At 46.6% G+C, this 13,544-nt stretch overlaps 1 protein-coding gene across 2 annotated transcripts in view; it reads left to right on the forward strand.

The window, feature by feature from the left end:
* Positions 1-13,544, forward strand: part of LOC129698888 (sperm-associated antigen 16 protein) — a 705,663-nt gene that overhangs the window by 405,080 nt on the left and 287,039 nt on the right. For both annotated transcript variants that reach the window (XM_055638281.1, XM_055638282.1), the window contains exon 15: positions 8,725-8,790. In XM_055638281.1, the coding sequence (XP_055494256.1) occupies positions 8,725-8,790 (66 nt within the window). The remainder of the gene's footprint in view (positions 1-8,724; positions 8,791-13,544) is intronic.

A 13,544-nucleotide genomic window follows, 5' to 3' on the forward strand; every position in this document is an offset into this window, starting at 1 on the left:
TGCCCGGTCAGCGAAGGAGATTGCCTACACCTGCCCTCGACTGCCTGAAAATAAATAGTGACCCCACTCCACTGCACTACGAGTTAAAAGGAACCGTGCCGACCAAATGTTACTCGCAGAAAAACCTTCAACATGCTGAAAATGTTTCCACGACCTAGCTGAGGCCGCAAATATTCGAGAACTTCCCTTGGGCATGAAGGAGAGTTCCAGTGACCTCATAGGACCTCCTAAGACCACGTGTCAACCATGCCTCGAGTTTGAATCGAGGGCAAACTCTTCTAAACTCGCAGATTAGGTCGCCGCCGTGGGACAGCCCCTTTATGTTGTTGATCTCTTCCAATGAAACAGCAAGGTCATCGTCAATGAATCAGGCACCTAGTCCCTCTTCCAGTCTCTTTCCACTACCATATGTAAAACTGAGCCACAGTGATGGTGAATTGCACATGTCCTTTTAAAGGCTGAAGCCAGCAAAGTGCTTGAAATTTCACTATTTGTTATGGGACCTGAGAAAGAAATACTCGTTAAATATCATCCTTGAGAAACTTTTATAATTAGGTCTAAGGCAGCTTGTTGCAGCTTTATTCTGTTTGGTTCCAAATGATATTTGTTTTCATCAACAAGCAGAGTCCCTTGCATAAGGGAGAGAATGCAATCGAAGCATTTGGTGGCCATTTTAATCTAGCCTGTCAGACAAGAAACCGGCATGGAATAATAGGTAATAAGAACTGCAGATGCTGGTTTAAACCAAAGATAGGCACAACATGCTGGAGTAACTCAGTGAGTCAGGCAGCATCTCTGGAGAAAAGGAATAGGTGACGTTTTGGGTTGAGACCCTTACTCCAGCTTTTTGTGTGTGTCCAGGGAATAATGGGTTACCTCCCTTTCATTGAAAGCAACTAAAAATAAAATGAAGTCAAGTTTAACATGCCAATCCAATCCTATTGGTTTATTTTTTCTTGGTTTAAATTGTTCATTTGACAAGGGTCCAATATTGAAGGGCAATATCATGAAGAGGATCTTCTTCTTCTTGCATATGGCGTGCACAGCCTAAAGTTGTAGGACAACTTGTTCTATTTGATCTTATTTGATTGTGCATTCATCGAATGATTGCATTCATTCATCGAAACAGGGCAGACCACGTGAAGGTTGCAATCTCCCTGAAGAGGATAATACATTTTCACACAAAATTAATTTAATAAAATCACAGTGTATGTCATGAGCAAGCTAGGAAAAATCACAGGGTTTTATTAAACAGAAAAATTATTTGTTTAAGATTCAATAAACTGTCAAATTTATCCTAGGTAGAGTAAAAAGCAAATCATAACGATCATTCTCCGCATTTCTATTCGAGTTAGAAAGCAGCCTTGGAAGAGTGCTGATTCACCAAACCTTGTTTAGAGCTGTCACCCAGGTGGTTTGTGCCTCTATGATTGCAAATTGAACCAGGCATTAGCACCAATCCACAGACCACAAACTGCAGTTGTGAGTTGTATAGATTTTGTGTGTGTTAGGAGGTATGCTAAACATGAGATGTGTGGTTACAATCAGGCTTCCCTGGTCGTCCATTTCAACATTTCAACAAATCACAATAAAAATATTCTTATGGCACCGGTTTTCTAAAATACTGCCTGGAACCTGCGGTATTAATGCACTGGAGGTGTGAAGTGTGAGCAGAAGCTGGGAGTGGGAAGACTAGCTCGTAATCAGGTTTTCAAACACATTTAATCTTGGTGTCAAAAGCAATGGAGATAAACAAGTGAAGTGTGAATGAAATAAAGAGATTTTAAATAAAAAACTGCTTATGTGGAAATGTGAAATAATCAGTAAATGATGATCCTTTTAAATAATGTCAGTCAAGGAGCCTCCTTGTTGCTACATATAGGTTCTGCTGTTTGAGGTTATCAAAGGACATTTTCTGGAGTTCTGATCTCCAAAATGATGGCATCTATGTCAAATTGGTAATGCATACAGAATTATATAATCTGTCTGCTTTGCAAACATCAAGTGAATATCTGTCTACAGATGTCATTTGTGGACTCTAAAGGAAGTCTTAACACCCAAAAACTGTTTCTAATGATCTTAACATTTCATCTTCTTGGTTGGGATGGCAATGAAGGTGTTTCTGCCAATAAGCGGACTTATATAATTTTCTTTACAATAGATTGAAGACATACCATGATAAATAGTTCCTCTTCATTTCCATTGGTGACCTTTAAAATGAGCCAGTCACAAATGTCCCCTATTTTAAATCGTATCTAGAATCTTATTTCGGTTCCGGTGGCGATGCGAGTCGGCTGCCTCGCCTGCAGCGGTTTCGTTGTTTTTTTGTTCTTTTTAGTATGTCCAAAAGTATGTTATACTGTTTCTCGGTATGTCTTGTGTGGGGGTTGTTGGGGGGGGTTTAAGGGGAAACCATTTTCAGGCACCTACCTCGACGGAGATGCAACTTTCTTCCATGTCGCTTCTTTGTCCCCCCCCCTCGCGGCCTTACAGCTGGTTTGGTGCGGCCTTTCCCAGAGTTGGGCCCAAAGCTTCAGCGGCGCGCAATGGGGACATTAACATCGCGGACCCCCTTGCCGGGGGTCGCCAGAGAAGCACTCTGACCGCTGGCATGTGGCCTACAACATCTTGGAGCCTCGGTATGTGGAGCTTCTGGCGGCAGGCGTGGAGCGGACCTTTAATCGTGGAACGGACGATCCCTCGCCGGGGGTCGCCAGAAAAGAGCTCCGACCACTGGCCTGCGGCCCACAACATCTGGAAGCCGCGGTCTCCGGTAAGGAGGTGGCCGACTGGGAGCTTCGGGTCATGGGGTGTGCTCGACCTGTCCCGACGTCGCCAGTCCGACCATCCCGACCAGTGGGCTTGAACATCAGGCCGTCTGTAGCGGTGACTACGGAGGGTCACGGCCCCTGGTGAGCAAGGGCGGAGGAGGAGGACTGTCTGAACTGTATTGCTTTCTGTGTGGAATTTGATGTCTGTGTGGAATTATGTTGTGTATTATGTCCTTTTTTAATTGTAATGCTGCATTGTAAATTCATTTTGCTGCACCTTATGGTGCATGTGACATATAAATTTGAAGAACACATTCAAATTCAAGAAGATAGCATGACTTGTATGCAACTTCATTATTACTTTGAAATTGAAATCTCCTCAGAAATTGAAAATAGGTCTATCTTTAAGCTTGTTTAAGTTTCTATTTTAGTTTAGTTGTACAAACTCCTTACAGACAGCACCTGTATTCAGGATCACGTCCAGGTCTCTGACGCTGTAAAGTAGCAACTCTACCGCTGCGCCACTGTGTCGCCCTTTTGGGATGAGTGGCACCCGGTGCAGAAGGTGCAGTTAGAACTACTTTATTTCCTCTCCGTAAATTGTTGTCTTTGGCTAAATTCAACACTCTAGTCAGAACATTAAAAATTGAATGCTTCCAGTAAAGTGGCAGATATCAAAGATTGTGCCAAGGGCTAAGCTATTCATAAAACAAATTCTGCTATACATAAAACAAATTCTGCTATACATAAAAGTAGCTGCAAACAGTGACAGCCATTATGCATTGATCTAATGGTAATACAACTTTGTATGAAGCTAAACATTACCGCAGGACAATACTACAGGACTTTTCCGGGATAACTGGGTCAAATTAGCTGATATTGGATGGCCATGTGAACCTTGTCAGCCTTCTCGCTATAATACCCAGGCATTCTAACCTTCACACCTTACCCTTCCATGTAGCTAGTTTCCCGTCTCCCCTGACTCTCAGCCTAAAGAAGGGTCTCGACCCAAAACGTCACCCATTCCTTCTCTCCATAGATGCCGCCTGTCCCATTGAGTTACTCCAGCATTTTGTGTCTATCTTCGTGTAAACCAACATCTGCAGTTCCTTCCTACACATTATGGACAGTCAGCATGGCTTTGTGCATGGGAAATTGTGTCTCACAAATCTTATAGAGTTTTTAGAAAAGGTCACCAAGAAGATTGTTGAAGGCAGGGCATGCCAGTGGATGCTGCCTTTTTGGACTTTAGCAAGGCCTTTGACAAGGTCCCACATGATAGACTAGTCTGGGAGGTTAGATTGCATGGAATCCAACAAGAGCTAGCCAATTGGCTTGGAGGAAGGCATCTGTGCTGTGTCTGATGATGTTTTTTTTATACACATTAAAGATTTGAATAACAATGTAGTAAATGTTGTTAGTAAATAATTTTGACTGTTGAAAGACATTTGGACACAAATGAATAGGAAGGTATTAGAAGAATATGGGCCAAATCCAGACAAATTGGACTTGCCAAGGTGGGCAAAAGGTCAGTTTCTGTGCTGTAGAGCACCATGACATTAGCAGATTTAACTACAACTATTGTCTCCAGCTCCTAGTTTTTCACGTATTGAGGGAGTGAAATGCTGCAGGGCAAGATGTTTCTATGATATTCAACTGAATTATATCTTCACTTTTGTTTTGTTCTGTAATCAGATGCTGAAATTACCAAAGTATGAAATAAATTGGGAGGAGGTTCATGTAGAGTTCAAGCATTGGAGCTGAAGTAAAGTCTAAATGACTTGTTTTCGTGGTTTACATTTTGTGCAAATATCTTCAGTGATTGTAACCACCCAGGGTTAAAATCATACACCTCAAGTTTCTAAAATGACATGCTTTAATTCTATTTGATTAGGTAATATTTTAATGTCTGCACTCCTTTGAAGAATGTTGTTTCATCTCCCGAACATACTGGAAGCCTTACAAGTTCATCTTGTTCATGAAATATTTATTTCACCATCAAACTAAATTAAATTAAATTATATTTGATGCAGGTGCTTTCATTAAAATCTCTCCAAATTAATCAAATACATTTAGCATCTAATCAAACAGGAATCTTTTAGATTTAACATTTGGAAATGTTTTGGATAGGATAGCAAATTGAAGTCTTTGTGTAAGCACAAATGAAAGACTTTACATGAGGTTACAGAATTACAGAGGCGGCATGCAGCGTCACGCAAACTAACTACCCCCCCCCCCCCCGCACTCACGCTAATTAACCCCCTTGATTATTTGTATTCATTTGCTCCTTTTACCACATAACCACCCTATCTACTGACGCATAGCCCCCAACTTGCAGTCACATCTAGAGGGGGGGGGGGGGGGGGGGGGGGGGGTAGGGAGGAGTGATGGCAGAGAGAGAGGGGGGGAGAGGGGGAGAGAGAGGGAGGGGGTTGTGTGGGGGGAGGGGAGGGGGGAGAGGTGGGGAGCAGGGAGGGGGAGGGAGGGGTGGAGGGAAGGGGGTAGGGGTGTGTGGAGGGGAGGGGACGGTGGGGGAGGGGGAAGGAGGGGAGGAGGGGAGAAAAAAGAGGGGGAGAGAGAGAGAGAGAGGGGGAGGGGGAGAGGACAGGGGAGGGGGGGAAGGAGAGAGGGGCGGAAGGAGAGAGAGGAGGAGGAGAGGGGGGGAGGGGGGGAGAGAAAAGGGGGGAGAGACAGGGGGGAGAGAGGGGGGGGGGAGAGAGACAGGGGGGGAGAGACAGGGGGGAGAGAGAGACAGGGAGGAGGGGGGGGAGAGACAGGGGGGAGAGAGGGTGTGCTGAGAGGGGGGTGAGGTGAGGGGGGGGGAGAGGTGGGGAGCAGCGAGGGTGTAGGGAAGGGGATAGGGGGGGTGTGTGGGGGGAGAGGGGGGTTTAGAGGAGGGACGGTGGGGGAGGGGATGGAGGGGAGGAGGGGGGGAGAAAAAGGGGAGGGGAGAGGGGGGGGAGAGGGGAGGGGGGGGAGAGGGGAGGGGGGGGGGGGGAGGGGGGGGAGAGAGGAGAGGGGGGAGAAGGGAGGGGAGGGGGGGGGGAGAGGGCGAGGGGGGAGGGGAGGGGGGGGGGAGGAGAGGGGGTTGAGGAGAGGGGGGAGAGGAGAGGGGGGGAGAAGAGAGGGGGGGGGGGGAGGAGAGGGTGGTTGAGGGAGGGGGGTGAGGAGAGTGGGGAGAGGTGAGGAGAGAGGATGGAGAGGTGAGGAGGGAGGGGGGGGAGAGGAGAGGGGGGGAATGGAGAGGGGGGGGGAGGGGGAAGAGGGGAGGAGAGGGGGGGAGAGGAGAGGAGAGGGGGAGGGAGGAGAGGGAGAGGGGGGGGGGGAGGAAGAGGTTGGGGGAGACTGTCTCTCTGTCTGTCTCGCCCCTTCTCTCTCTCTCTCTCTCGAGGAGAGATGGAGAGAGAGAGAGAGAGAGAGAGAGAGAGAGAGAGAGAAAGGGAGAGAGAAGATAGAGGGAGGAGAGGGAGAGAAAGAGAGAGGAGACAGAGAGAGAGAGAGAGAGAGGGAGAGAGAGAGGAACCCAAACCCCCCCAAACAATCATTTGCAGGCAGTGCTTTTTTATTTCAAACTAACCATATTTTATTTTCAAACCACATTAAGGGTACTTACTCACAGGTGTGAAGAAATTTGTTCCGTGTCATTCAGAGCTCAGAGTGCCCTCCATGTTACAGAGTGATTGAGGCACACCACTTGCAGAGACTGATTGAGGCACACCACTTCCTGGTTTTATAGTCCCTCAATCTCCCTCCAGCAGGGGCAGCAGAGAGAATGGGGAACTGTGTAAAAACATTAATATCTCTGTCATTTTTCATCGACGGGAAAAATACTCAGCACACATGCGGCGGAGGGGGGCTCTGAGCAAGGTGGCTAAAAATGACGGCCATAAGTAGCGGCGTTCTCTCTGAAATCACAGCACAGAAGGCCTAAAGCGGTCAAGAACAGAGATTTAGTAATATAGATGTGGCCTCCCTTTAGACGTATATGCACAGTAACTCCCTGCTATAACAAATTTGACCTTCTCACTATCTTCAAGGAAATAAATGTTTTTTCTATTTGCTCAATGTAATCTTCTGGTAACTGTCTGCTATTGATAGTCTCAAGTTCTACTTTTACCCATAACTAAAATAAAATATCACGATTCAAGGGTGCTAATTGTCAAACGCACTGACACGAGTACAATAAATTCTTACTTGCTGCAACTTTACAGGCATATTAAACGCAACAACACAAAAAAATTAACAATAAATTATTAATTATACTAGGTAATAATAACAAAAATGATGCAAGTTAAAGTACATATTGTAACCTTCGTAGTACAAAGTCCAATATAGTTGGTGCTGAGGTTGGGTCATGGTTAGGGTGGGGCAAGAGCCTGATGATTGATGAGAAGAACTTGGTTTTGAACCTGGAGATAACATTTCTCATGCTCCTGTGCCTTATTCCCATTGGTAGCAGTGGGATGAGAGCTTTGCCAGGATGGTGTGGTCCTTAGACGATATTAACTACCTTTTTGAAGCATGAGTGAAGTGTTGCACTTTGGGAGGTCAAATGTAAGAGGAAAAATGCAATAACGGCATGATTTGCAGTGGATTTTGGGGTTCAAGTTCATAATCTGCTGAAAGTGGGAACACAAGTAGATAGAGTGGTAAAGAAGGCATATGGTATGCATGCTTTCATAGGTTGGGGCATTGAGTATAAGAAACAGGAAGTCATGATGCAGCCTTATAGACTGATTAAACTGCATTTGGAGCATTAGAAAGGGTGCAGAGGAGGTTGACCAGAATGATGCCTGGATTATGGGGAATTAGCTACAAGGAAAGTTGGACAGACTTGGATTGTTTTCTCTGGAACACCAGAGGTTGTGGGGAGACTTGATAAAACTATGTACACAGAGATTCACACACACAGAGTGGTAAATCTCTGGAATTCTCTGCCACAGAAGGTAGTTGAGGCCAGTTCATTGGCTATATTTAAGAGGGTTAGATGTGGCCCTTGTGGCTAAAGGGATCAGGGGGTATGGAGAGAAGGCAGGTACAGGATACTGAGTTGGATGATCAGCCATGATCATATTGAATGGCTCGAAGGGCCGAATGGCCTACTCCTGCACCTGTTTTCTATGTTTCTATGTAAAGTAAGAGTTATAAATAGAATAGAAATTTATTCCCAGGATTAAAAAATCAATTATTAGACGGCATAGTTTTAAGGCGAGTGGCAAAGTTTAAAGAAGATGGGTGGGGTAAGTTTCTTTATGCAGAGGTTGGTGAGTGTCTGGAAAACGTTGCCAGGGATGGTGATTGACGCAGATATGATAGTGGAATTTAAGAAACGTTTAGGTAAACAAATTGATGTGCTATGAATGGAGGGATATGGATTACGTGCAGGCAGATAAGAGTTGGTCCTGACATCATGTTCGGCACAGACATTGTGGGCAGATGGGCCTGTTCTTGTGCTCTGTGTTCTATGTAATGTTATCCTGCTTAGCCTGGATGTATTTCTGGTCACCTGTAGGCAGATCACACCAGTCCTAGATTTCAACATCTTGACCTAGATTTGTGGTCCAGCATCACAAGCAAGATTAAGTTTCACAATGAGCTCCACTACCTGTTGCTGCAGCCACCACTCCTTTAAAATATGCAGGCCAGGTTTAAGTAGTACAGCAAGCCATAGCTACTGTGATCAACTCACTGTACTTATTGAGACAAAAGTGTTTGCTACCTCTGACGCTGTGTAAGTAAACAAGCAAGATGAAGGTACAATGCTTGCCTGCATCAAAAGCAATAGGTGCGGTTAATCACACATTGTCACACCAGCAGCTGTTCTGGGAGATATCAAAATGACCCATTTTAAGTATAATTCTATATTAAATTTCCAAACTCACTCCCAACTCTCATGTAAACCAATAATCAAAATTATTATTATTTACTATGGAATTTTCCTTTTCTTCTTCAGGGACTTTGTGCTCAAACTTTCTTTGGTCATCAAAATTCCTGCAATGATGCCACCTTTAACCTGAAGGTATGGTGTTTCTGCCTCTACTTACTATATATCAATTGAAAATATAATAAAATAGCTTGCCTGGATTTTATAAGAAAACAATTGTTGATCATGTTAATGGATCATTTGATGCTGTGACACGAAGAGTTGACAGAGGTACTCCAGTACATGTAATAATATAATTGAAATTTCAGATTTTTTGTTAACATAAGATATTATGCTGGAGGAAGTCAATGCGTCAGAGAACATCAGTGGAGTAAAATGGACAGACAAAATTTAGGATAGACACAAAATGCTGGAGTAACTCAGCGGGACAGGCAGCATTTCTGGATGGAAGGAATGAAGAAGGGTCTCGACCCAAAACGTCACCCATTCCTTCTATCTAGAGAAGCGGCCTGTCCCGCTGAGTTACTTCAGTGTAAACCAGCATTTGCATTTCCTTCCTAGACAACATCTAGGGTCGGGACACTTATTCAGACTGAAGAAGTTCTTCCCCCGCATCAATTAAAGCATGGAATAATCTCCACCCAACTATAGTTACCCAACCAGATGCAACTAAATTTAAACTAGCTCTTTCTTCCCAATTACCCTTTCTGGCTTAAGCCCTCCCTTCACCACCTCCAGTTTAAATTCCATTTGGAATATTTTGGAGGACCAAGGAATCCAAGAACCAAGAACCAAGAAGAAGGGTCCCAACCCAAAACGTCATCTATCCATTTTCCTTCACAGATATTGCTTAACCCACTGAGTTCCTCCGGTAGTTACATTTTTTTTGTAGTTAATTTTCCTCAAGATGCCAAAAGTTGGGAAATGGCATTCCACTGAGACTAGTTCTGTTCATCATATACACAAACAATTTAAAATTAGAATATATATTTAACACTGTGGAGGATTGTTATAAAGTATTAATGATTTTTAAATATCCTGAATAGATGTGTGATGGTTTGCAACAGAGATAAATATCATATGTATTATTAGAAGAGTTTTTGTAGAAGGAATTCTAAATGTACAGTAAGAATCTAATTGTGATAGTTCCAAAGGGTTTAAGGCATGCAACATAACAAATAGCACCATTGATTAATAAAATCAAAAATACGACGAGTTCCATTCTAAAAGTATTAGACATATATAACCTTAGCTGAGGCACACATGTGCATGCAGAAAGGATGTAAACACATTGGAAAGATGCGAATTAAGAGGTTCACATGTTGTAGAAACACTCAGTTTAATATTTAAACTATACAGCTCAACAATTAGTACAAAAGGGCAAGGTGTGCAAGTTAACGTGTTGACTGTGAAGTGAAGCCAAGCTCCATCGTCTACTGCACCCCGTCAGCTGTTCACCCAGATCGGCGTTGATTGGTTGGCCCAGATCACACCAGGTCCACGTGAGAGCTCGAGCTCGACGAACGACGGCCCGAGACTAAAGTGGCTCGGCCACATGGCCCCCCCAGAACCGCAGTACTGGAGGCGGTTAGGCGGTCGAGGGAGGCGGCCTGATCATGTGTACGTGTCTCCTGTGTTCAGGGTTGTGGCTGGTTGAGTTAAGGGCAGGTTTGGTCGTGATGGTGGACGCTCTCTGCGGCAGAGTTGTGCCATCTGCACTGGTTGTTCAATGTCCAAGTGTGCCAGCTTAAGACGGTCCACGGAGATAGTCTCGTGTCGACCGCCCAGGTAATTGCAATACTCTGAAGGGTCCCTCGTAAGGCTTTTGCAGAGGCGTACGGCGGGAATCTTGGCGAAGGAAGGCGTACTGGCAGTCCTGGAGGTCAGGTGGGACTTATGTGGTTCTGAGACCGTGTTGGGATGTTGGGACTGGAGAAAGCGTGCCCACCTTCTCATGGAGTCACGTCAGCATGGTTGTGGGGGGTTCTTGATGTCCACGCGTCGCTAGGATAATAATAATAAAAATAATAATAAATACTTTATTGATCCCCTCAGGGAAATGCAGATGTCCAAAAGCCCCCAACCAACAAACCCACACATTCAAAACGAACGCAGACAGAAAATACATAAAATACAATGTGGACACTACCTGAGAGCCATAAATACTTAAAAAAGACCAATAATTAACAATTAAAAATTTAAAAAAATGCAAAAATGCATCCCCCAACAGCCTAGCAGTCCGAATTATAAAATCTAATGGCTGCAGGGGTGAAGGATCTCCTGAACTGCACCGTTCCTCAGGGCAGGGAGAGGAGCCGGTTGTTGTTTCGAGTGCTCTTTTGACTCTCCAGAATTACATGGAGGGGATGCCCGGGGTTTTTCAGGATGACCTGCACCTTGCGCCTCATACGCCTCTCAAGCACATCCATCCCAGAGGCCACTCTCCCCTCCAGCACTGAGCTAGCTTGTTTAACCAGTTTGTCCAGCTTCTTGTTGTTTTTAGCACTAATGCTGTTGCCCCAGCAGACAACAGTGTAGAAAATAACACTTGCAACCACAGTGTTGTAAAACATGTGCAGCATATCATTACGCACATTGTTGGATTTGAGCCTTCTGAGGAAAAAGAGTCTGCTCTGGCCATGAACCATGTCGAAAATCCGGCGGGGCCAGGCAGCGGGGATTGGCTGTCCCGTAGATACGTCGCAAAGAAGCGTGGTGTCACTCATCCTCCAACAGCAGGCCTGAGATGGCGGTGCGATAGGCGAGTGTCTCTTCAGCCTCTCGCTAGGGGATCGCCACGGCCCTGTAGTCGACACCTGGGGCCAGAGCGTGGATGGCATTGATGTCAATGCGGGACAATGCATTTGTGACCTGGTTACTCCTGCCTGCGATGTGCTGGACGCAAGTCATGTATTCTGAGATGTAGGTCATGTGGTGCTGCTGTCGGGTTGACCAAGGATCAGACACTTTGGCAAAGGCAAACGTGAGTGGCTTGTGGTCGGTGAAACCTGTGAAATCCCTGCCCTCGAGGAAGTAGCGGAAATGTCGGATGGCCAGGTAGAGAGCGAGGATCTCCCGATCGAAAACGCTGTATTTCTGCTCGGGGAATCTCAGGTGACCTGATAAAGGCTAGGGGTTGCCAGCTACCATTAATCAGTTGTTCCAGCACTCTGCCCATGGCTGTGCCAGATGCATCGAGCGTGAGAGCTGTTGGTGCGTTGGCTCGTGGATGTACCAGCATCGTTGCCTTTGCCAGCACCTCCTTGGCATTGTCGAACGTGGTCGTGGCCGCATCATCCAAAATTAGCTCTTTTGGCTTCTTGGCCTGGGCCTTGAACAGCGGTTGCATGATCCTGGAGCTGCTCGCATGAAGCGGTGGTAGAAGTTGACCATGCTGACAAACTCTTGGAGTCCCTTCACATTGGAAGGTTTGGCAGGGACCGCTCAGTGCTAGTTGATGTGGTGGCCGCATACCAGGTCGATCTTGGAAAATACCTTGTCACCTTGCCATGAAGTCCTCGATGTGAGGGACGGTGGTAGTCCTCACAGGGTCTCCAGCCCCAGACGCTTTGGGGACTATGTGAAGTGGGGATGCCCACGGGCTGTCTGAGCGGCGCACTATGCCCATTTCCTCCATCTTGCGAAAGTCGTCTTTGGCCAGTTGGAGCTTGTTGGGGGGCAGCCTGCATGCACGTGTATGGAGTGACGGTCCGGTGGGGGAGATATGGTGCTTCACCCCATACTTGGGGCTGGCCGTTGTGAACTGGGGAATTATGATGTCAGGAAAATCGGCCAAGATCCTGGCGTACTCGTTGTCGGAGAAGATCAGCGAGCTGAGATGGGGCGCAGTCAATTCGGCATGGCGCAAGGCGATCGTCTCGAACGTCTCAGAATTAATGAGACGTTGTCCTTGCACATCGACCAGCAGGGAGTGCGCCCTGCAGCGGTTGTGAGGCGTCAGCGATGGTAAACGTCCACTTGAAGCGACAGGAGTTTAAGTTGAACAGGATCGTGCGGACCCCATATATTCTGACGTTTCTGCTGTTGAACCGGCCAGTGGAGGCTCCTGCTTTCCAGAACGAGTGTCACTGCCCGAGGGGGGTAAAACACTGACCTCCGCTCCCGTGTCAACGAGAAGACGTCGCCCCGAATGATGATCCCAGGTGTAGAGGAGGCGATGCTTTTGGCTGGCTGCAGTTGCCATCACCCAAGGCCGGCCGATGTGTTTCCCGGATGCGTGCAGGGTGGTCGGTATCAGCGGGTCTCGGAGTCCCACCTTTGGTGGTAGTAGCACCACTTGTCCTTCCCGGTGCCGTTTGTGGCTGACGGAGGCTGGGACCGCTCGTCTGACCTGCCGAGGCACAGCCACCACCCGATTGATGGTGGTTCCACCCTGCTGTTTGGCCTCCCACAGCATGTCCGCACGAGCTGCCAGCCATTTGGGCTCGGTGAATTCGTCATTCGCGAGGTGCAGGCGGATGTCCGCAGGCATCTGCTTGCGGAAGATCTGTTCAAAAAGGAGGCAGGACTTGTGTCCATCCATCAGTGCGAGCATTTTGTTCATGAGCACGGATGGTTTGGGGTTGCCTAGGCCATCCCTGTGCCACCATGACGCGGCGGCAGAGACCGAATGTGTCCTTGAGGAGCATCTTGATCCCTTCGTACTTGTTGTCGGCTGGTGGCTGGCGAATGTAATCGATGAGGCGCCCCGGAGTTTCCTGCGCACTGACCACGTAGTAGTACTTGATGACGTCGGCAGATATTTGGCGGATGTGGAATTAGGCTTCGACTTGTTCAAACCACACTTGGGGCTGTGATGTCCAGAAGGTGGGCAATTTGAGTGAAACTGCATTCTGCTGATCTGGGTTGTCTCCAGGCATGATGAAATC

This window comes from Leucoraja erinacea, chromosome 7 (genome assembly GCF_028641065.1).
Source record: "Leucoraja erinacea ecotype New England chromosome 7, Leri_hhj_1, whole genome shotgun sequence".
Lineage (NCBI taxonomy): Eukaryota > Metazoa > Chordata > Chondrichthyes > Rajiformes > Rajidae > Leucoraja > Leucoraja erinaceus.